The sequence below is a fragment of the Homalodisca vitripennis genome, unplaced genomic scaffold (genome assembly GCF_021130785.1).
Source record: "Homalodisca vitripennis isolate AUS2020 unplaced genomic scaffold, UT_GWSS_2.1 ScUCBcl_3183;HRSCAF=8539, whole genome shotgun sequence".
Lineage (NCBI taxonomy): Eukaryota > Metazoa > Arthropoda > Insecta > Hemiptera > Cicadellidae > Homalodisca > Homalodisca vitripennis.
Genome location: NW_025779292.1, coordinates 14,581 through 40,559, shown reverse-complemented (window position 1 = coordinate 40,559; position 25,979 = coordinate 14,581). Strand labels below are relative to the sequence as shown.

The 25,979-nt window shown below is 32.2% G+C and overlaps 1 protein-coding gene across 1 annotated transcript; it reads left to right on the top strand.

Annotated features, from left to right (window-relative positions):
• The first annotated feature begins 3 nt into the window (after window positions 1–3).
• LOC124372425 lies at window positions 4–25,428 on the top strand. The gene is made up of 4 exons (XM_046830824.1): window positions 4–115; window positions 10,210–10,369; window positions 19,486–20,209; window positions 23,942–25,428. Exons 3-4 carry the CDS (start codon window positions 19,856–19,858, stop codon window positions 24,665–24,667), a joined length of 1,080 nt encoding a protein of 359 aa, XP_046686780.1. The 5' UTR covers window positions 4–115; window positions 10,210–10,369; window positions 19,486–19,855; the 3' UTR covers window positions 24,668–25,428.
• Window positions 25,429–25,979: the final 551 nt, after the last annotated feature.

Sequence of the window (25,979 nt, the reverse complement as noted above, 5' to 3'; positions counted from 1 at the left end):
CACGTGGACTCAAAAACATTCATTAATAAATTATTATTGATATTGTGTGGACTTATGTCAGCGTGCTTAGTAGCAGTTAAAAATCAGGAGGCAACAAGTCCATGCGAAAAAGACGGTAAGGTCACAAACACATAAGTTTTGTAAGCTTGAATCTTCCTAGTATTTGTACCCAGTAGTTGATTATAAGTTATTTCTAATATTGTCTTCACTATCTGGGATCTCATTTAGTAGCTTTTAATTATGTATACAAACACCAAATAATGGTTGCATTAACCACAATATTAAGACATAGAATTTCTTGTTCAATATATAATGTTGAAGGAAAACTAAGCTATGTTCAATTTATAATAATATTTGATTTAAATTATATTTTAATACTCATTGGATCTTGGTATTTATTTACAATAGCGTGACCATGGAAAATGGACTATTTTCCTGGGGTTTGGCATTTATAGCCAAGTATTATTATCACAGGTGCATATAAACTGGGGGGAAGTATATTATTGTATTATATTGATGCCTTTCGGGTATTATTGCGTTAAGGATGGAAAAATAACCAACAAAATTTTGTCGAACAACACTTAGAGGGTTAAGGAGCAGGGGCATCACGTGATCTGGGATCGACTTTTGCAAGCTCGAGTTAATTTTTTTTCTAAAAGAGCAAGCAGTGCACAGCACTGCGCAGCGGGCAGGCATCGTTGACAGGATTAACGTACTAGTCAGCATCATTTCAGCCAGAGGTACTGTCAAAAATAGAGTTTTCAGAGGATTTCAAAAAAATCGTAACTCCTTTGATTTTCGTTGCCGACAAATTTTTTCTTCACTATTGTTTTCAGGAAAAATTGTAGTTTTCAGGAAAAAAAATGAACATACACCTTTCCATGGTCACGTTATTGTAAATTGATACCAATGGATCTTTATTGACAAGACTATACCTACATAAATAGACTTCAGGAGTCGATCATTAAACCCATTGCAGGTGACGAAAAACCTTCGTGGCCGGAGTTGTTTACAGCTATAGGCAGCTGGCCACCCCGCTGAGGGGAGTACATAGTTTGGGCAGAGTATGATAAGTGGACCTGGTTTTTATATTGCTTATTACAGTCATCGATGCTTTATATATTGAGTAACAGAACTATCAACCAACACGTCTAAAATACTAAATTAAAAGTCACATGTTTCAAATTAATAAAAATAGTTTAAATGATTTTGTAATGTCATAAATAATAAGGAACCATAACCAATGATAAAATTATGACAGGTGACAGGAAAAATGTCAATTTAAATAATAACAAAAACCTAAACAAAGGGAAATCTCTTGAAACCGAGAAAGACAAGTTAAATCATTTTTTTTAGTGTTAGGCCTATTTTGTTTAGTTTTCTATTATAAAAAATGATAATTTCGATATAAAAAAAAAACCGCGTCCGCTTATCGTTACTCTACCCCATAGTTTACTTGCGGTAATTTTAAATGCTCTATTTTAACCCATTATATATTTTTATGTATCTATATGCATTTATTTATTTAGATAAGTACTGAAAATAAAATAATAAAGTAATTTATAAAACGGCAAACAGAGTATGTGTAGCTCATGTCTTTTGGCATTTGGTCCACTGAACGGGTCGGACGTGTAGCGCACATCTTAACGCCCGCAATGGGTTAGGTGATTAAATGTGGTTTATCATAAACTTATCATCTAGCTTACTCCAAGTTTAAATGTATGATCAACTCATTGCAGCAATAAGTTTAGCAGATTAGTTTAGCAATGAGGGGGCTCTGATTATCACATTTCAGTAAGATATATTTCCGCCCCCAAAACATAACTATTATATAAACATAAAGTAATAAATAAAAGGGATCACGTTACAGCTGTTCATTACATAACCCAATGAATGGTATGTAAATCAAAAAGTTTTATGCTGTCAGTGGCAGTTGCGGTTCAGTTCATTTATCCTAGCGATATAATTAGTGCCATTTTATTTGCTGCAATGTATTATTTTATTTTTGTGATTGTTTTGTGATAGTTTTGTGATAAATATATTGTGTTTATTAATTTACCTGTATTTATGTAGTTATTTTAGTGCTCAACAGTGTAGGCTATTGTGATAACAAGAAATGAATGTCTTTTATGCTATGTTAAATATGTGTTATATGTTAAAATTTGTTTCCATAGTAAAAATATCGTTACTTTGGGATTATACCGACCACACCAGTACGAAAAACACAAAATATAAATTTATAGAAACGAACATGATAGAACGAAAAAACAAACTCTTTAATTACAAACTTACAAGCTTTTCCAGGTATTGTGATCGGTATTGTTGTTGCTGTTATCTTATCTTTCTCAAAGAATCCCGATTACGGCAGGCCGCGTGGCAACCACATGATTATTTAAGTTTTTTGCACTGGTACATAATTGCCTTTCAATTACAATTCAATTTATATTTCTGATCAGCCCCTCTAGAATTTGATATTTTACTGATATTTACTATCTCGAGGGATGTTTTTTCTTTCGTTGACATCAGCGCGGGCTTCGGCAGCACCTTCAGAGGCACTCGCATTTTGAATGGCAGATTGTGATCAAGAATAAAAACAAGTTTTGAGTGTTTTTTTTTTTTTCAATAAAGAGTTTAGTTTTTGTTTGGTAATGTTTGTTTTTGTTGAATTTTTGTGTTTGGAGAAATGTAGGGGTAAAAGGAAGTACAACAAAACGACTCACCAGCTGAACGGGCGGCGAGACTCTGTAATCACGTTATCTACTTTGACCGCTCGACTTTGACCTCTATCTGAGGATGGGGAGGGGTTTGCAATAAGACAATTCCTGTTTTATATTGACGAAATATTTGTTCTACGCTAATCTAGTAATCAGTAGAAGCAAAATGTCAAATAACGATTCAAGTCTGGGATGGTGGTCTGTATAATCCCAAAGTACCAAAATATCATTATTTTTCAATAAATATTTCCTGTTTTATGTATTATGTCATTTTTATTCCAAAAAGTATAAAAGTATACATTTTATACAACTAGAATAAATTTCTTTGTTTGAAGGTTATTTTTTGACGATGGAAGGATTGTGAAGGAAACAGGATTTTTCCGGACATTTGTGCCATCGTTCAGTGAAACAAGAAAACAGTAACACTAACGTTTCGAGATCTGCAATCTGATCTCTTCTTCAGGTAAAGAACTAACCTAATACATAACTACAAACTAGGTTAAAATAAAACAAATCTTACTAAAGCGTTGTGGCACGCCTAAGTCAGGAATCACAACCTACATGTTGTTAGTCAACTTCACTAACACTAAAGACATGCACTTAATACAAAACTATACAAAACACTAATCGTTAAAAACTAAACTACGGAATACAGGTCACAATACGTCTTCACACTCGTCTACTAACCACCTACGACTGACCAAGGGACTAGCCAATGGCAATCGTGACGGCTGGCTAAAACAAGAATGGCGGAAAATACAAGGGAAAGGGGAACAGGAATGGGCCTTTTTCGTTATTATTGGTTCATGCGAGATGAACTTCTTAAAACCATATTGTGAATCCGCATTGGTTTATTACAAATATCAGATCCGTTTGATACTTTTGGTTTTCTCTTTAGTTCAATTTTTTTAGAACATTGGTAACCAAAGCGGCCTAATCTTGACTGATGGTTGACTGATTGGTTGGTCTGCCAATTTAATATATGTTGCCTCAATTAATTTTCCTTTTGAAGAAATGTGGTTCCCGATGTATTATGTGGGCTTTCATCCCAATTCATTATGATGGTCTTCGGACCAACAATGGTGTGCAATTTTTTGACTTTTCTGTGAAAACCCTTTCTCTCGTTTTTCTTTGTGTTTCTTTTATCCTTACGTTTAGTGGTCTTTTTGTCTCGCCTATGTATCATCCCTATTGCAGCTACATTTTATACTGTAAACACAGTTTTTGGAATCCTGTGTGCCATTTTTTGGTTTTTGTTTTTACGAGAGTTTGTCTAAGAGTGTTGTGTGTTTTAAAACGCGGTTCTAATGTTGTACTTTCTACCTACTCCTTCTAATTTTCCTCCGATAATCCTGGCACATAAGGGATTGACATAAACGCAAAATAAACGAGTCAGAAAAACAGAATTGTGATAAATTTGCGTTTATGTCAATCCCTTATGTGCCGGGATTATCGGAGAAAATTAGAAGAGTAGGTAGAAAGTACAACATTAGAACCGCGTTTAAAACACACAACACTCTTAGACAAACTCTCGTAAAAACAAAACCAAAAAATGGCACACAGGATTCCAAAAACTGTGTTTACAGTTTAAAATGTAGCTGCAATAGGTAATACATAGGCGAGACAAAAAGACCACTAAACGTAAGGATAAAAGAACACAAAGAAAACACGAGAAAGGGTTTTCACAGAAAAGTCAAAAATTTGCACACCATTGTTTGGTCCGAAGACCATCATATGAATTGGGATGAAGCCCACATAATACATCGGGAACCACATTTCTTCAAAAGGAAATTAATTTGAGGCAACATATACATTAAATTGGCAGACCAACCAATCAGTCAACCATCAGTCAAGATTAGGCCCGCTTTGGTTACCAATTCTAAAAAATGAACTAAAGAGAAAACCAAAAGTATCAAACGGATCGGATAATTTGTAATAAACCAATGCGGAGTCACAATATGGTTTTAAGAAGTTCATCTCGCATGAACCAATAATAACGAAAGGGCCCATTCCTGTTCCCCTTCCCTTGTATTTCCGCCGCCATCTTGTTTTAGCCAGCCGTCACGATTGCCATTGGCTAGTCCCTCTGGTCAGTCGTAGGTGGTTAGTAGACGAGTGAAAGACGTATTGTGACCTGTATTCCGTAGTTTAGTTTTAACGATTAGTGTTTTGTATAGTTTTGTATTAAGTGCATGTCTTTAGTGTTAGTGAAGTTGACTAACAACATGTAGGTTGTGATTCCTGACTTAGGTGTGCCACAACGCTTTAGTAAAGATTTGTTTATTTTTAACCTAGTTTGTAGTTATGTATTAGGTTAGTTTCTTTACCTGAAGAAGAGATCAGATTGCAGATCTCGAAACGTTGTGTTTACTGTTTTCCTTGTTTTCACTGAACGATGGCAAAATGGTCCGGAAAAATCCTGTTCCTTTAGAATAAATTTAATACATTATACTATCTTGAAATTTTAAATTGATTCACATTACTTATTTTTTTTAGGTTACCTCCCACCTCCATTTTATTTTTCATCACTTATTTATATAACTTTGAATTACACAGAAAATTTAAAATATTTATTTCTAGGGATTTATTACACATTATATTAATCTCTGATAGTATAGGTGCAGTACTATAAGTGGCCACCACCACAATCAAATGATCAATACTCATGATTTCTAAACTACTGAAACCAAATTATGTTGTAGGTTTTAATTAAAATATTTAGAATCATATTTGAAAGACAGAAAAACAAAGAACTGTCATGAATGATAACTAAGTTAAAATTACATGTAATTGGGAAAACACAGCTTATGGTGTTCCACAGGGTTCAATACATCCAATACTTTTTCTAGTCTTACATTTAATAATTTAACAATTGACTTTCTAAAATACTAATTTGATCTTATTTGCTGACGATTTCGAGAAAACAACATAACGAGTATAGAGGAATCAATCGTAAGAAGAACTCTAAATCAACTTGATGAATGGTTTTAATTCTGCTAGACTATTAAATCAAATTAAAACAAATGTAATGCATTTTAAAACAAAAAATAACCATAACAGTGTCTTGAAATGTAGCAGATTAAACCTAGTCGATTTCACATACATTTTTAGAATTATGAAAATTAATAAAAAATTTTAAACTGGAAAAATTTCATGAAATTATCTAGTAAAAAAAACTAAGCTCTTTTCGCTTTGTAATGTAAATATTAGTAGATCTATTTGAGTATCTATTTCTTACTTGTAAAATTGTATAATATGCTTATGTTTGGTGATTCTGAAATACAATATTGTACTCTGGGGTTCATCTCCTGATTTTGAAAAAAGTATTCATAGCCCAAAAAAGCTATTCTAAGAGCAATGGTTGGTTGCAAACTTTAGAGAGAGCTGTCGACTGTTATTTAATAAAATCTAAAATACTCACACTAACCAGGTTTATATATTTTTGAATTGTTGAATTTAGTCCATAAAAATCCAAAACACCTTTGACTAATACAAATATCAGTATAATCATAACACTAGACACAAAACTCTTCTTGTCTTTCCAATTCATAAAACTTCTGTTATTTGGAAAAAAGTCCACTATATATGGGAATTCGGTTAGATGATTGTTTACCTTTATCACTAAAAGAGTTTAAAAATAATAATTTTCAAAATAGTATCAAAACCCTCCTCTAGAAAAGGCTTATTACAGTGTCAATGAAATGCAGAAAGATTTTTCAAATAATATAAGTAATCATTTTTAAAATCCCAACCCAATGCAGTTATTCATTATTATACCATATTATCACTTCAGTCAATGTAAAATAAGGATGATTTATTATTCTTTATAGACATAATACAATATAGACAATACATGCAGTACATACTGTATCGCTGGTATTTTAGTGAACATTTTTTTAAACTTGACCATGCACCTGTCTTTATTACTTATGTAATTATTCAAATGTCAATGTACAATAAATACTTTTGAATTTGCATTTGTATTACAAATTAAAGTATCCTATAGATCAACCGTTTTTATATCTACAAAAGTAACGATTTAATGATGAATAAAAAACTATCTAGGCAATGTGTAATTATAGAGTTATGGAACAAACAATACAGTGTTACATTTAGGTACTTTTTACTATTTTGAAGGATAAACAAGTCTGGCAGTTTATGGCATACATGAACACATGTACATCACCATTGTATTTGTGGTCGGTACTCAAATACCACACAAATGATTTTTACTTTGTTTTAATTAATTTCGAACAATATTGTTATGCAATATATTACAAAGACCTGGCAATAATTAATTGTAAATAACTATAATTAGAATGTTTTTCTATTCAATAGTTTAGGTGTTTATCGATAATTTGGTACCCCAATTAGATTGTGGTATTGGCCGCTTATACTCCTGGCCCTCTAGTACTTTTTGTATACCAATTATACATAGGTTATAATACACTTAAATTTTTTACCCATTTTATTTAATCCTCCAAGTGTTAACTGTCTTGATCAGGACGATTATAACATCAATTCACTAATCCCATTGTCAATGTATTAATTCATACCATATCAAGATATATTTTGTATAGTACTGTTCGGAAATTGAATTCTCTATTGAAATATAACACATTCAATTGTATATAGATAGCTGTAACCACTATGTCAGTTGAGCATCTTTTGTCAGTCTGTCTTTTATATCATGAGATTTATTACATATATTCTTTGAAATAATGGTCAAGTGTTGTATATGACTGTAATCTCAAATTAATAGGAAATATTTTGTATTTAATTTTGATTTATTAGTATGTGATGTACTCAAGCACTAGTAAAAAATCTAAAAATACAAAAGTGTGTACATTTTATAAAAACAGCCAATACACAGATATTACATAAAGGTAAGTGATTTTTGTTTGATATTATTTTCCTTAATTTCCTGAAAAAAATACAGGGTGAGGCAGTGAAACGGCACGATTTCGATAGTGGTTGTCGGGCGCGGAGGGGGGTTGCGAGAGTGGGGGAAGTGACCCTTGGGCGTCTAGAGTGGTGGAAGTTTCAGTAGCCATGGAGCGTTGGTCGAAGTGCGCAACGTTGCATATGCCGTAAAGGCATATTACAAAAACGCGGATAGTGTGGTTGGTGCTCAAAGTGCCTTTCGTCGTGAATTCAACCTGCCGCCACGGGCTCCCGTGCCCATCAAGGAAAGCCATTCTCCTTTGGGTTTAAAACCTTTGAAGATACTGCTAGCACAACAAAGAAAAGAGGCGGCAGCACAAAAAAAACAATCCGGACACCCGAGAAACATTAATCGTGTGCGCGAAGCGTTGGGACGAAGTCCGCGAAAATCCGCGAGACGGCACAGCGCAGAACTTGGTCTCAGCAATCGATCAGTAAGACGGATTTTGAAGAGTGACCTTCACTATCATTCATACAAAATTCAGGTAGTGCAAGCCCTTAAACCAATTGACTACAATAAACCGTATACGCTTTTGCCAGTCAATGCTTAACGTTATTGAACGAAATGAAGAAAGAGAGCATAACTTATGGATGAGTGATGAAGCCCACTTTCATCTTAGTGGGTACGTAAATAAGCAAAACTTTCAGATATTGGTCCTCAGATAACCCGCAAGAACTTCATGAAAAACCTCTCCATTCTGAAAAAGTAACAGTCTGGTGCGCAATGTCATCTCGTGGAATCGTGGGGCCCTATTTTTTTTAAGATGAAGATGGCAACACAGTGACGGTAAACTCTGGACGTTATGCTGACATGTTGACCATTTTTGGTCTGCCTGGAATTGATCGACATGATCCAGATGCTGAAACACTCTTCCAGCAAGATGGTGCAACAAGCCATACTGCTAATGTCTCAATGGAATTGCTCAGACTTGCATTTCCACGACGTCTAATCAGCAGGAATGGCGATTTCCCCTGGCCTGCCCGTTCACCAGATCTGACGGCACCAGACTTTTTTCTTTGGGGGCTACCTCAAGTGCAAAGTCTTCCAGGAAAATCCACCAAGAACAAAAGAAGACCTGAAGGAGCGAATTCGACAGGAAATTAACAACATTCCAGTACAGATGCTACGAAACGTCATGGGACAATTTCATCTCAGGCTTAGACAATGTGTGCAAAACCAAGGACGACACCTCACTGACACCATATTTAAAAAATGATTGTTTTTAAGTTAAATCTTTAATTTCCACTCTTGTACTTGAGATCCATGTTCAACTATTATGATTTTACTTGTAAAATAAATCTTTGGTGGTTTTACAAAATCGTGCCGTTTCACTGCCTCACCCTGTATATACAGAAGCAAGCTCTATTTAAAGAATAATGTGTGTGTAGTATAGAAAAGCATCTGCAAGTATGCATGAGGTGGCACAACGGCTCAGGACTGGGAACAATTTAATCAGCATTTGGAGGATTAAAACCTGCAAATCATCCTAACATCTTGCGGGTTAGAAAAAAAACAACTGCCAGTTCAAGATTTAATGTTTTGTTTGTCAGTACTGAATGAAAATATGTTTTAAATACATTTTACAATGCAAATTAAAAATGTTTTATCAGTATTTTAAGATAGCTTATATTAAAAATTCATACTTTCTTCATGTTAAAAAAATATTACTTTAAACACAGTGTAATTAAATTTGTTGTTGATGCTTATTGCATAGCATTATTTTTTGTTCCTGTTTCCAGAGATGACATTTTTGTTGTTTTTCTATCTGTAGGACCATGTGCAGCAAACAATGTTTCGATTATAGCATGACTAACATAAGGTTAACACATGCTTATAACTTAAGTTACAGCTGATTTTTGTCAGCGGTTCCGATTAGTTGACTAGCTTTCCACAAGTTTCTCACATATTTTCATTACTATTAGCTAACTCGGATTACTGCTATTTTCTCACATGTCTTACTATTATTATTTGGTAACTATGTTGGTAAAAATTAACATTTCATCAACAGAAATTGTGTTATTTAGCAATGTTATTTTGCAAATATTTGGTCAGTGTGACATGTGTCCACACCGATAGTGGTCGATGATGTTGTTATGTAATTTTTTTAATATAATAAAACTTTTTTATAAAAGTGATTATATGTTGTAATTATAAATGAGTACAATATGTTAATAAACTAAGTTGAGATTTTGAGTGCTGTACATATATATATATCTCGACATGGGGTAGGGCTTCAATTTTTTAAACACTCTTTCTTAAGAACATGTTATAGTTCATGGTTGCAGCCCATAACCCTAGTAGTGTCTATTTTAACTCTCTTTTCTTGTTTGAAACCTTCTGGCATTATTTCATGGTGCCTATCGTATTATTAAAAATACTTCAAGAATATTGCTTAGTTCCAGTTTAATTGAGTTCATTTTAATAAAAGTAATTTGTCTAATCAATTGTCCACTCAAAATAAGACGTATGGGTGGCTCTCAAAATGAAGAATAATATTGTGTTTGATATATATTGCTTCAGCTGGATCAATTATTGATATCCATTTTACAGGAAACAAAAAGAAGTCTAAAAAAAGAAAATATACGAAGATCAAGCCACAAGTTTAGAGAATTCTGAATATACGACAACAGAATATGCTGATAACAATGAAGATGAAAACTTCAAATTTACTAAAGAAAAGAAGAAGAAGAAAAATAAAGTTAACCTGGAGGTAAGATTATAAGCAAGTTGTGCAGGGTTTTATTTTGTTTTGGAAGCATTAAGTACTGTTATTTCAAATAATCTTTTGGGTACATATGGTTGTTTACTTATATTATTATTGATGAATGAAATTATAAAAACTAATTTATTTTGTTATTTTTAATCCTAAATTGACTAGTAAATAGAGACTTTTGGAATGGTTAGACCATTTTCAATGTTAATTTATTAGTACAAAAGAGCACAAAGTTTATTTAGTTACACAGAATATTCTGGTAACTTTCTCAAGATGTTATAGATTATGTTTTCAAATATAAACTGTTTTAATCCGTTTAGTGGTTGATTTTTATTCACTTTAGTAAGTGCTTCAAAGAGTTGGAGCAAATAATATATTTATGTTAAGTTAATTAAAGCGATAATTAAAAAAAAATGTAAATACCTATTATCACTTACCATTTCAAAATGTTTATTTAAAAGTTTTCAAACTTAAACATTTCCATAACTGTTATTTCTACGTAAATATTGCAAGAATAATTAATTCAAATTTAATAACAAAACTAACAATACCAAATTTGTTTCGATCAGTTGAGAAGTAAATTTTAGTTGGTGAGTGTGTGTGCTTTCTTAGATGTGGAAAGTAGATTTGTTTGTCCAAGTCCTTATGGTTTGTTATTTATTGTATTTGCATCATTAACATTTGTTTTCTAGTTGATCTCTACAAAAATTGATGTAATTTTTTTCGTAGCCAATTAAAACAGATTCGGTATCGTTAGTTTTGTTATTAAATTTGAAATAAATAATTATTTTTGAAAATGTACGTTAGAAATAACAGTTAGGAGATATATTTAACCCTTTGAGTGCCACGGTGACGAAATTTCGTCACCAATTATTTTAAGATCCTTTGTTTATATTTTTCGGTATTTTTATGTTTCGACGTAATAAATTGTATTTCCAATAATATGCCTTTAATTTTCTGTGGTGTTTGGAAAAAAAAAATCCAATCCAGAAGAGAATCTAAAAAAAAAAAACAATGGCCATCACAGCGCTGCCGACAGCTGACTAGCTGAGTAGCGTGGCAGACGACGAATGCAGAACCGCGTGCTAGTGTGTTGTTTCTTTTGAAACATTGTTGCTTGAATTCTAATAGCGTAATTATTACGTTTTGTGCTACAATCGTTTGAATTGTGCGTGTAGTAGTGTTTATTATTAGTGTGTAAAACACTTAAGTAGTTTTCAAATGGCTGAATAATGGATCCTGAGAACCTTAGATCAAGTGAGGTGGACAGAGAACTTGATGGTGATGTATCTGATGGTAATTTACTAACCTCAGAAGACGATCTTAGTGATTTATTTAGTGATGATAGTGATGCTGATCCATTGTATGAGCCACAAAAAAATGTACATAGAGGTCAATCCTCAGAGAGTGACTTTGATGTTTCTAGACCTAGGCCTAGTACGTCAGGAACACAGGTTAGGCCTAGACCTAACGTAAGTAGAATCATTGATAGGAGTGTGTTATCCAGTTCCTCTGAATCGGGTGATGATGCCGACGGGCCTACAGACAATGATATTTGGCTTAGTATAAACGAAGAGAGCCGCAGTAACTTCACTCATGATTTTTCTTATGTTGAATCTCCAGGACCTAGACATTGTTGACTCTAAGCCCATTGACTATTTTACACTATTTTTTACAGAAACACTTTTGACTATGTTTGTGGTTGAAACCAACAGGTATGCTAACCAGACAATTTCGTCTTTTGCAGACAATGACTCACCTGGTAGTCGTAGGCACAGCTGGATCCCCGTGAACATTTTGGAAATGAAGGCTTTTATTGCTGCTGTTTTAAATATGGGCCTGATTAGGAAACCAACTATCCCCTCTTATTGGTCAACTAGTGACTCACAAGCAACTCCATGGTTTAGTAAGATGTTCACACGAAATAGATTTCAAATTTTGCTTAGTTTCTTTCACATTGTTGACAATGAAAAACTACCTAAAGCCAACCAACCAGGTTACGACCCCACTCAAAAGTTCAAAACCCTTAATTGAGCACTGTAATAGGCTATTTAAATTCTTTTATACAGCCCATGAACAGTTGTCAGTCGACGAATCTCTAATTGGGACGAAAAGTCAAACCGGAATCACACAATACCTCCCCAATAAGCACCACCATAGGTGGGGAATAAAGTTATGGGTGTTGTGTGACTCTGTATCTAATTACTGCATGAGCTTATTTTGCTATCAGGGTAAGAAGAACACATCTCCATCTGATGAGGTAAAAAAATATGGTCTTGGCTATTCGGTTGTCACTTCTCTTCTTCGTGCTTGTAATTATTTACAGAAAGGGTTTCATGTTTTTACAGACAATTTTTTTTCTAGTATTCCGCTGGTCAAAAAATTGTATGAGGAAAAAACCTTTTTTACTGGCACAGTAAGGAAGAATAAAAAAGGCTTGCCTGATGGAATCAAAGAAAAGTTTCAAGTTGGCCAGAAGAAGTACTACCATCAAGGAAACATAGTGACACTGGCCTATAGACAACAAGCATCACAAAAAAAAACCAGTTGTTTTGCTGTCCTCAAAAGCTGAGATAAAAGATATTGTACATACCAAAAGGAGGCATGGCAGGGTAACAGTTGAAAACAAACCATCCATCATACTAGATTACAATAAGCACATGGGTGGGATAGACACATTCGACATGATGCTCTATTCTTACCTTGACGAAAGACGAACAGTTAAGTATTGGAAAAAGGTTGTTTTTAATCTTTTTGCAAGAATGGTAATAAATTCCTACATTATATATAGGGAAAATTGTGTCCAAAACAACAGGAAACCTCTTTCTAGATACCAGTATACTGTGCAAATCATTGAAAGTATTTCTGATGAATGGGTAGCACAGCAAGGTAAAACTGTAAATGTAGAGGGTGACAAAAGAAAAATTGGATTAGAAAAATTGCCCGGAAAAAAAGAAAAGACTTGTTTTGTATGTACAATGAGGGGGCCTGATTTCAAAACAGGAAGGAAGAGGTCTAGAACAGTTTGCACAAACTGTGGGGAAGGCTGTCATGGCACCTGCTTCCCAAAGCACAAATGCAAGTGAAGTGAAGACAAACTGTTGTGAATAGTGTATATAAATAATTGTATATAAACATTTAGTGAAGATTTTGAACTGAAATTTCATTCTTTCATTCTTGAGCATAAGAAATACTGTATGTGGTGAGTAAATTTTATAAGTTTTCTTTTAGACCACACACAAATGTATATGATGAGGCTATGTGTGTATTTTTTCCAAACTGTTTTGGTCTAAAAAAAAATTTTTTTTTGTCCCGGTTTTGAACATAACACTATGAAATTTTGCACGTTTTTTATTAGTAATATTCCCTTAGAAAAGAAAGTGTTTTCCATAGTAAAAATGTTTTTTTTATTTGTAAAAACTGCAATAAAACTTTAAAAAAATGTTAAAAAAGAAAACTTTTTTGTTTTGTGTTAAAAATATATATATATATATATATATATATATATATATAAGAAATAAACTGTAAGAAAATTTACTAGTAAAAGTATAGCCCAATTAAAACCAAGCATTTTGATCTACAGCATGATAAGTTTCTATGGAAATAATCCTGTTAAAAAAATGTTTTACTAAGTTGCTACACAACTGGGATTTCCGGGTCTGGCATTTTTAAACATACCCCTGAATATAACATATGTTGCAAAAAGTTCCATAACTCAATATATGGTCTTGGCACTCAAAGGGTTAAGTGTGAATTTTGAAATGGAAGGTGATAATAGGTATTTAAATTTTTGTATTGTTCCTTTAATTAACAACATAAACGTCAAGTTTCATGTTATTTGCTTCAACGGGTTGCGAGATATGATTTTTTAAAATAAAAAACTCATATAATCATAATCATAATTTTTATTGCCATTGATCACATTTTACATATAATGAAATAGGCATAGTCATGTATTAATAATAATAGACATAATAGATAAAATATGTTTAAAATTAGACACGTAAAATTTACAGTACAATTTTACAATTGCGGTTTTACAATGTATGAGTTTAATTACTACTCTGGCACTATTTAGTTATTCAGAATTAAAATTCTACATCCACATCATGATTTATAAAATCCTCTAGATTATAAAATGGATTTTGTTGTAACCAATGCAATACCTTACTCTTAAAACACCCCAGTTGAGGCAGTCCAAGCTGTTACATTAAGTTTATTAAAGAAAACAATGCTGTTCACCATGTGAGATGAACCTGTTTTGGCCAGCCTGTGCTGGGATATATCAATCTTATCATGATTTGTAGTATTATACGAATGCAAATCCTGTCTAAGTGTGAATGAGCGCAGATTAGTTTTTACATGTAATAATAGATGGAAGATGTATAGGTTTATAATTGTGAGAATTTTTAACTGATAAAAAGTGGTTTACAATGTTCTAAGAATTCAGCTCTACAGATTGTTCGTAAAAACCCTCTTTTGTATTATCAAAATATCTTTAACGTGAGAAGAATGACCAAAAAGTATTAATCCATAAGAAATATGAGACTGAAATAAACCAAAGTATGCTGTCCTCAAGTATTCAATAGAAGCAACATCTCTTAGTTTCCAAAAAAGATAACTTACTCGCGAGAGCCTACTGCATAAGTTATTAATGTGATGGGACCAGTTTAGTTTAGAATCAATGTGAATACAGAGTATTTTGCGGATTGGACATCTTGAGTGTTATTGGATAAGCTAAGAATAATATTTTGAGTTTTTTCTTGGTTACATAGCAATTTGTTAGAGGAAAACCATTTTTAAAGCTTCATTTTCAGCTTGTTTCATTTTAGTGAGGAAATAAGGGAGGTTTTTATTACTTGCAAAAAGGGAAGTGTCGTCTGCGTAGACTACTGAACTAACATTCAAATTATTTGGTAGATCATTTATTATAATAGTAAAGAAAAAGGGGCCAAGTACTAAGCCTTGGGGGACACCCATTTTCACTGGTTTTACAGAAGCATTATTACCCCCAATTGAAACATATTGCTTTCTATTAGTTACGTAAGACCGAATTAGATTAGATGATTCTTCTAAAACTCCATAAAATTTCAATTTCTCTATGATAATATTAAAGGGGACAGTCAAATGCTTTACTTAAATCCATCATCGAAAGGGCTACTGATTCTTTATTTTCAAAGGCATTAAGAGAGTAATTTACTACTTCCATGACCGCTTTTATAGTTGAGCGACCTTTCCGGAAACCAAATTGGGAATCAGATAGAAGATTGAATCGTTCAAAGTAATGGGATAGCTGTTTATGCATTAGTGACTCTAATATTTTAGAAAATATTGGAACAATAGATATGGGTCGATAATTTTGAGGCAATAGCCTATCGCCCTTCTTATAAACTGGAACAATTTTGGAGGTTTTAAGCAACTCAGGAAAGTAACCAAACTCGAAACATTTGCTAAGAATAAATGCTAATGGTTCTTTGATAATATGGATAGTTTTTTTTTACTAAAAAATTTGAAATCCAATATAAATCCGTACTTTTGGAGTTGGAGAAATTTGATACAACATTTACTACCTGGTCCACAGTAACAGTTTGCCAATTAAAAGTGTTAGGAGGGATTATTTCTTAGAAGGTCAGAGGATAAAACGTTAGTGGATGGGATGCTGTTTGAAAGTTCAGAGACAGAATTTAGGAAAAAGTTGTTCAGTTCTGTTGGTTCGAGTGTAACTATGTGTTGTGTACTGGAATTACTTTCTTGCTTGATGATATCCCAGGCGGCTTTACATTTATTAGGGGCTTTTTCTATATATCTTTCACATGCTCGTCTCTTGGCATGCTTTAAATTATTTCTATAATTTCCTTTACATTGACGGTAGGTCCTATAAGCTAATTCCCAACCCTCTGAGCTACTGTTTCTTAAACTTTTATAAATATTGTATAAATTAAGCGTATCATTTCTCTCTTGTGCTAAACTCTGGTTGTACCATTGCACTTCTTTAATTTTATCTTTACTTTTTTTTACTAATAGGTGGAGAACAGAAATGCCAAAGATTTATATAGCATTTTAAAAAGTTGTTGCATAGTTCTTCTACTGTTATTTTATCACAGTTAAAGTCATCAACCATTTCCCAATTTTCAGTTTTTAAAAGATCAATAAATAAATTAATTTCATTTTCTGACTGCTTGCGTACAAAAGTTTTATTGCCTGCATTAATATTTGAAGATTTATGGCGATATTTATTGGAATAAACCTCTAGCACATGAGAGTTATGGTCAGCAAAACATCCTTGAAAAGACTTAATTGTATACAAATTCTCTGTAAAATTAACTAAGATATTGTCTATACAAGATGTACGGTGTGTGGAAACCTGAACAGTACATTTTAAATTTAGTGACTTAAGTAAGTTGGAAAAGGTTATAGCTTTATGATCCCGTAATAAAACCATTTCAATATTAAAATCTCCTGAAAAAGTTATCATTGTATCATTACTTGATAACGTGTTTTATTGCCTGTTCAAATTTTTGAAAAAATTTATCAATATTACCTTGAGGTGATCTGTACAAACTAACAATAACAATATTTTGTTCCACCAATTTTATACAGCAAATTTCACAATCTACTTCACTGCTAAATTTTTCAAACTGTACTACTTTATATTTAATGTTTGGTCTGATAAAAATCCCTGTACCCCCATTTTTTTTATTACTCCTACAGTAAAAGCTAGCTGACACAAATTCCTGTGGTGTGTACAGATCTACCTCATCAGAAAGCAACCAGTGTTCAGAAATACAAATAATATCAATATTTTCAATGTTGCAAAATTGTTCTAATTCTAAAAGTTTATTTCTAATGCTTTGTATATTGAGTTGAAGGATTTTTAAATGTTTTTTTTTTACAGTTGTGTTGTCTATTATTCTAAAAAACTGGGGTCATTAACATTAAGGTTACATTTGTTGGAGTTTAAATTTTGTATAAGTGATTTTTGTTGTGTTACATATAGTTGAACATTAGTATTATTTTTAGGGCAATCATGCAAAGACAAACTTTCCTCCTAGACACTATTTTCTTGGGTAGTACTTTCGATAACAGAATGACCATTTTCACACTGCACAACACTCTTTGCACACCCAGAGAGGGCAGCAGGTGATTGGAGCTCAACACTGGTAGTGGGGGTGTAGGTGTCAGATCTTGTTGACTGGTCCTCCTGCCGAGTTTCTTGTACTGCTATGCTGTCCTCTTGTGGTTGGAGTTGAGCAGCTGCTATCAAGTCCCTTAGTAGCCTAACAAATTCATTGTGAGTTAGTTCACACCAGAGCTTCCGTCTTGTATAGACAGACACTAAACGAAGCGAGATAGGACATATGTTCTTATAAACCTTTTTGCATGTTTTTGTGTCTACTATAATATCCTGAAGTTGTACCAACCTCTTGCGAAACACTGTATATAAAATTAATTAAATTGTTAAAATTTCAAGTTTGTTGATTGAAAACCATATAGCTAAAAAAATATTTGATACACAAATATATATTTTATGTTAAATTCAATTCTTAATCTAAAGAAACAAAAGTTATAGGTTTACTTTATTTATTAAGTTGAGTAACATCAATTTTTGTAAGGTCGCATTATTTTTCTTTGTGCCATTTCTGTGCAAGTTAATGTAACACGAGTTTTGAAATTCGTAGTACTTAACATAAAACCAGAGTTATTTCTGATAAAATAATTAATGTTGTTTATAGCATATCCTTTTACTCATTTATACATCAAATAAATAACAAACTAAAATGTAATTACTGTACTTTATACTGTTTAACCTAAAAACATGAAGCACTACTGTACTTTATACTGTATAACCTAAAAACATGAAACAAGGTAGAATTACGGTGAGCAAGCGAACCCACTCCTGCAATATCACACACTGCCCACACTGCCTTTTTCTGTAATAAAAAATATCATTTACACGTGGAGAATACCATGCTAGTATACCATACAGTATATGTGATTGAAACAGACCGAAATATGACATTCTTAAATATTCCAAGCTTACAAAGCTCTTCAATGTCCATAGTAGGTCACTTACTCTTGATATTGTTTTACAAACTGTTTCAATGTGCAGGGACCATTGTAACTGAGAATCTATATGAAATCCCAGAAGCCTGACAGGTTCCATGTTATTTCTTGCTTAAGGCTTAGAGTTAGGTATTGTGATTTTTCAGGATCAGAAGATAATTTATTAGAAGAAAACCAGAAAAAGCAAGCTCTTCTGCTTGTTCAGTGATATGATTAAGTAATTAAGATTGCTGTGATGGGCCATTAAAGTGGTTTCATCAGCATAAAAAATCTAATGTACATTTAAATTTTAAGGCAAATCATTTATATATACTAAGAAAAAGAAGGGTCCTAGAACAGAGCCTTGAGGTACACCTGTCTCAACGGTTTTATAGATAAACATTTATTTTTTTCTGAAATATATTGACTCCTACTGGATAGATCAAGACTGAATTATTTTGAAAGAGCTACCCTTAATATCTTATAATTTTAGATTATTTAATAGAATATTAAATCAAACACTATTAAAAGCCTTACTAAGATCACACAAAACAACAGAAACTGACTCTTTTCTTTCTAAAGCGTCCAAAGATAAAGCAATTAAATTAAGTACTGCAGAGGTAGTAGATTTACCCTGCCGGAAACCCTATTGACATGTGAAAAGTAAGAGTGTGCAGAAAATTAAAATGAACTGATTATTTTTTATTATTCTACTGTTCTTAAACAGTTAACCCATATTGAATCAGCAAGAAATTATTACTGAGAATTCCTTTTACAAACCACTGTATTCTAGTGGGATCAACAAAAACTACTTGAAAGTGTTTTTAAATTTCTCCGCTAGATTGCATATGCATCCTGGCAAACAATTAATTACAATTCATGAAACGATACAGAAATTATTTTATAGTAACGTAAAATCACACAGAGCACTCAGCATTATTATCACCATTGGCACAAGAAAGTGTTTTCATCATTATACGTTTCATAAGATTGGAATATAAACTTTGTATTGAAATGATACTTGTATGTTTGTTTATAATCACTAATAATGTGTGTTTTTCTTTTTTTAGGAAAACAATGTCCAGACTGAAAGCTGTATAGAAGTTCTTGGCCGCAAAACCCGTTTAAAGCAAATCGAGAAACCTTGCAAACGTATTGAAAATACAAAGTATGAAACAGAAGAATTCATGAGCTTTAATGAAAGATCTAATCATGCAGATGAGCCAAACTTCAAAACACAGACTAAAGAAGTAAAATGTGAAATAAAGCCATATCAGACTCAGTATACATCAAATGAAAAGTACATTAAGATTCATGTAAATCCAGAAAAGGAGATCTGCAATATTCCGAAACAAGTGATATGTACAGAATACAGACTTGTTATGGCAAAGCTGTCGGAACTCAAAATAGTACCACCTGAAGTTAAAGTGGTTATTAAAGATGCGCTTTTCTATCCTGAAGCGACACGGAAAAAAACTCAAACAATATTATAAATCAAAGCAGTTTAAAACATTGATATCTCCAAAAGAACAACAAGAAATAGAGGTAGCCGTGAAAAATTTAAACGATCAACTGCAATCAAAAATAAGTATGATGAATACATTAGCTGAAATGGAGGAGAGCACTGGTCAGCTAACACAGGAGTTATCAAAGACACAGTTGGACAGTGGCAAGACAAGCCAGAGTGAGTGTAAGGCTGAAATGGATCCTGCCAAAGTAGTGTTGTTAAAAAAAATGTCAGATGTGTTGCAATCACTAATAAGAAATGAAATAAAGGATACAAATTCTAGCAAGGTAAGAATTTTATTAAATTTTCAATAAAACTAATTACATTATTAACATTAATTATAAATAAATATTATTAGTTTTTTTATTAGGTATTTCTTATATGTTTGGTACCCTGATTCGATTGTGGTGGCGGCCGCTTAATTTACTGCAGCCCTCTAGTACATTGTGAAAAAAGTGATACCTAATTTATAAATAGTATTTATTATATATAATCCTATTTGGATATAAATTATGCAAATAAATGTAAACAGATTTTTTTACAAAAATAATAACTTCACCTTACAATGTAAATATGGTTATTTGATATATTAGGTTTGATTTATTCAGATCTTTTAAAAAGCCTTATGTATTAAATTCGTGCCATCCATTTTGCATAAACATTATCGTTTTAAAATAAAATACACACTAACATTGAACTAACAACAAAAAACATTAAAAATATCTCAAAGTTTAGAGGTTAAGTTCATTAAGGTTGATACTATCACCAAGTTGGCTTTTAGAACCGGTGAGTAGTACACAGTACTTTCAGTTCAACTTCAACTTTTTGTGGAGCAGTTTTAAAACGCAACTATTCTTTTTTCTTTTGTAGCAATTGCGGAGCAAAGGTTCTTCGCAACTGTTGTATAGCTGCAACTGAAACTATTGTAACTGTTACAAACGATTCCTGGTTTTACACATGGCTACACAAGACTAATCCAAGTAATTACTACCAGTTTAAAATTTATAGATTTTAAAATAAAACACAGCAGAAAGATCATATTAATCTGATTGGTTTTTAATTATTTATTTTATTTATAAGTTGGCCATATTTAATCGGAATTACTTGAATTTTTAAGAATTGTTCACAACTATATGAACCTATTATAGATATACTTTCATTCAATACAAAAAATACATGTGTTTTATAACACCGAAAAAGTAACAACTAAATAAGTAAAATTAAAAATATATATACTTTTATGTTGGATTGAACCATTTGTTCTAAAAAGGTCTTTGATGAACTAAGACAATTATATAGATTAGTTTGAAGCAAATATCATGACTTATTAAATAAAAGTATAATTTTTTTCTTCAAAACACTGCGAAAAGGCCAATTTGATCGGAACAGTTTTGTGTATGTCACATTTTTAAAAACCCTGAACCTTTTTAGAAAATGTTATTTTATTTTTTCGAACATCCAAAGGGTTATAAAAGGAACAAAGCTTTAAAAAATCTGAAATAATGTAAATTACTAATTTACGTAGTTGGCACATTTCCTGGTTGACAAACTAGTCTCGAAGGCAAGGAATTTATTTCATATTTGAAATAATAGTGACGTAGTACAATGTGTTTTGAGTGTGACTATCCAAGCTGTAGCACCACAGTAGGGGCGAGCCTCACTCGTAGCCATCCGACCTAATGACTACTTACATCGAAATGAAGTTTCTGACCTGCATAGCTGTGATGATGCGGATCCATCCGACCTGCTGGACAATCTCTGTTATTTCCATCCGTTAAAATGTGGAGGGTTAAAATTATCAACATTTTTATTATTCATGTAACTAAAAGATTTCTTGTTAAATTTGTATCAATACTGGTACTTGTTGAGCATATTGTTAAAAACATAATAACAAAAAATGTAGATCGCGTTAAAAAACACATGATATTTTGACATTTGTCAGTTGCAGGGAATTCTACTGAGCCGTGCGTGAATTCTTTTTTCTTGGGGTATGTGTTTTTTGTACAGTTGCAGGGAATTCCACTGAGCTATAACTCGTGGAATGATAGTTTGACTTAAACAGTAACACAGTAATTATTAAAAATCATAGCAGTTCACTTTTTAAAAACCTTTATTGTTGGCTGAGAATTCCATGAAGTCTCACTCACCTTTTGCTAATGAACGAAATATGATTTCTGTCTGTATGAACGATAAGTTTTGAACGAGTTAATCTAGAGGGTTAATACTTGAGTGATACTGTTATTGAAAATGTTAATCATCGGTTTATGTGGAGCCTTGATTTCTGTCTATCATTAAATAACTCTGGTTAAATTGGTCTTATGGGTAACGAAGTTTGCAACAAAAAAACACAGAATAAATAAATTAATAAACCAATTACATTGTGAAGATTAATTGTACAACATTTTTAAGTGATGACACCTAAGTCATTTTGAGAGAAAAACAGGATTTCGGGCATTTACCATCGTTATACGTTTGAATCCTCAAAACATTGTGTTTTACATTTTGTAACAAATAACGATGATAAATTTACAAAATCCTGTTATACAAACCTTCTTTCGTCAATTACAAACTTTAAAACAAAGAATAAGTCATTTTGTTAAGTTGGTTTCATACAAATCCTGAACCTTTTAGCTTAACCTGCAGTGATTTTTTAAACAAACTAAATAGTAAAACGCTTTTTTCACTTTGTTTTGTTGCCTGGAATTTCTGGTAAATAGTATTGAAGGAGCGTTGGTCTCATGTATTTCTTGCCTAGTTCAAGAGTTTCTGTTAATTCACTTTCTTGTCTCTGTTTAGTGCAAATATTTTTATGTTTTTAAACTAATTTTGCAAAAATCTACAGTAATGAAATTTATAACACGGTTTATAACTGGATAACAGTGCAATAATATGCAACTTTCTGCTTTAAATGGTATATACTTGTTTATATTTAAACTAGTGTTTGCATATTCATAGTAGTGCCCTTAAAACAGAGAGAGTATCTTTTGTCACCTGAAGATCAATGGAGTTTTTGTTTAATTTGTATTATTTTGCAGATGCAGTGAAAGTTTGTGTCTCCTTGTTTATATAAAATGTTTAAGGAAATGTTACAAGAAATCCAGGATTGTGTCCTTCGACGTATTTATATATTTCAAACAAGCCATTGTAAGATTTAACAGACTGAGCGTTTTGCATAGTCTCTCCCACCAGATTTTTGTCTTCATGAGAGTCTGTCTGTATACATGATAACTTTTGAATGAGTTAACTTAAAGGGTTGAAATTTGGTATGAAACCATCTCTACTACCTTATATAAAACTTGAAAATGGTAAAAGTCAGTCCTTTAGGAATCACTCTCTGAGCCAAGATGGTTATCTACTGTGGGGCGAATGCGAAGTCTCCTCAATGACCCAAAGCCTGGCATATATTTAACATTTTAAAATATGAGTAATAAATACATTTTGCTTTTCTCTTTTAATAAAAGAAGTATTGATTCTACAAGTGGGACTGAGGCAGAAAACAACTACTAGAGTCGACCAATTTATAATTATTTATAAACTTTATTACATAAATAGGCCTACTATGAAATATCATATATACTATATGAATAGTAATGTTGTTTAGTTTATAATTTTTAATTCGTTCTAAGAATCTTTTCATAATAATTTCAAGAATTCTATAACCATGCAATGTACCAGTTTTATATACTTATATAAATTAACTTATTATGTCAATGGCATGCATTTTGTCGGGCAGTGGTAACCTTTTATGTGTGACTTTTTCAGTCAAAATTTATTGAATAATACATGCTTAAACAAGTCCTACTATAACTTATGTACTGTATGTACATGTATAAACGCAAAATTATATCTTAAGACCAGCCCAGCTTATTATTTACTTAAGTATTGCTTCTCTTTACTAGAGAAAACTTCATGACTTTTTAAGTTAATATAAAAGTTAAAACAAGGGTGAATGTAATATCTTTGTTGTTATAACTTGATATTATGGTATAATTTTATTATATTATGTTATTTTTCTTTAGGAATCTGCAAGTGAACATTTAGAAAATAAAGAACTAAAATCCTCAAAAGAAAAGAGTGCTACTTCTAAATCTACCCACTCTAAGAATAAAAACACGTCATCTAAAGATATTACCACACCAAAAAAAAGCTCAGCACAGCTTGCACTTGAAGAAAGGCTTTCAAGTTTAGCCGAGCAAATGAAACTACTAACTGAAGGTAAAGTACCTTTAACAAATAACACTGTAAAATCTGGAGTAAAAAGAATGGAAGACAGAAGACGTTTTGAAGAAGAGGGACCAATGGGCTTTGGAAGATGTAAAAGAGGAGCACCACAGAATTCTGTATTTCGTGGTGGCAAAGGAGGTTTCTTTTCTCACAGGAATTCTCACCAAAGAGGATATGGAGGAACAATCAGAGCTGCAATGCCACATGGTGGTTGGGGTGCTCTCCAGTCATTTAGTAACAGTTTCGAAAAAAATTGCAATGGTTTTAATAATACAACAGGTCGAAACCAACCTTTTCGGAGTAAAGGCGGATTTAGTGGTGGAAGAGATTTTGGAGGACGAGGACGCATCTCACAAAATAACTTTGATGCAAAACAGTATGCCAAAAAATGTATGGCTGAAAATAAAATGCCTGAACTTAATTTCAATGGTGTAGATTTAAAAAATATAAGTGGTTACGCAGCTAAAATTTCAAGCTGCGGGACGTCGAAGACAGAGTTGAGTACTAGTACAAAAAGTTGACCTGCTAAAAAACTTGGCAAATTTTAATTGTAATTCGTCTAAAAATTAACATAACTGAGGGTATTTGTAATGTATATACATTATTACTGTATAGGTATATTGTTATTGTTATAGAAATATAAGATGCAGAAACATTCAGCAGAAATACATTAATATCAATTAATAATTAATGAGTATGATCTTTCTATACTAAAAGGATAGGTGGTCAGGTTTACCACCATTTTGTGTTACAAGAATAGTACCATTTTCCAAAAACTGGTACCTGCTCTCTTCTTTAGGAGTAAGATCTTGATACTAATTGGCCATACTTCAAATTGAAATAAAACTAAATCGTTTACATTTAGATTTTAAAAAAAATGTAGTAGCCAGGTTTTATAGCACAAGAGTTTTTATATGGCATGAAGCAGAGCAGGCTCACCTTGCACATTAGAAGGTTATTCCTCTTCTACTTAACATTGATACATTCAATATAAAAGGGATATTTGTGTGTTTTAATGAGTTGTCAAAATTTGGAAGCAGTTATATTAATTACTTCAAAAGAATTGTATTTTTTTTTTAAATAGCATATTAAAGAGAAAGAATTGGTATTAGGCATAACTTAAAGAAAACTGTATGTATAAATAAATATTTTATTTTGTACATTGCATTTTTTACAAGAATTGTACATTTAATTTGGTTGAAAGTGGAACGGTGAATTAATAACTTGTTTACAATGTCTGCTCGAGAAAAATTGCACTTTGATTAAAATGTTGGAAAACGCCTTTTATAATTTCTTTTATATTTACCTTGTATTCCTTTGTTTATTCTCCTTGACCTTCTACCCTAGAAGATTAGTATGGTTATCTTGTTCTGTGCCTGTGTTCTGTTGTGATTTGTGAAGAGTATTTGTTAGTGCAGTCAACAATAAAGGAAACGAGTTTATAGCTACCAAGTTATATCATTTACTAACGGTAGGTAATGTCCATATGAAAGTTGTCCCATAATTCGGTTTTAATGTCAGAGAAGTTGTATTTAACTAAATTTGTACACTTTTTGGGTTTATAGTATAAATGGGATGCTTTAATTGGATGGTTAAACTTTATTTTCCATTACTCTATTATTCCTACTTCTCTAATTCAATCTGTGATCGACTTGGCTAATATCCTCGTCTTTTGATTAAAGTACATTACAACTATTATATACTAGCAGTTATTCACGTAGGCTTTGTGACTTCTGGTTCAAGTAAATTAGTTCTGACACCAATGTTGAGTTTACATTGTTGCAACGATCAAGAAAATATGTCAAAATGTGTATATTATGACCATAGTAATTT

Coding starts and splice junctions, on each gene's coding strand:
- LOC124372425 (XM_046830824.1), top strand. CDS start 19,856: ATGCGCTTTTCTATCCTGAAGCGACACGGAAAAAAACTCAAACAATAT. Junction 20,210..23,941: donor AGGATACAAATTCTAGCAAG/GTAAGAATTTTA, acceptor ATTTTTCTTTAG/GAATCTGCAAGTGAACATTT.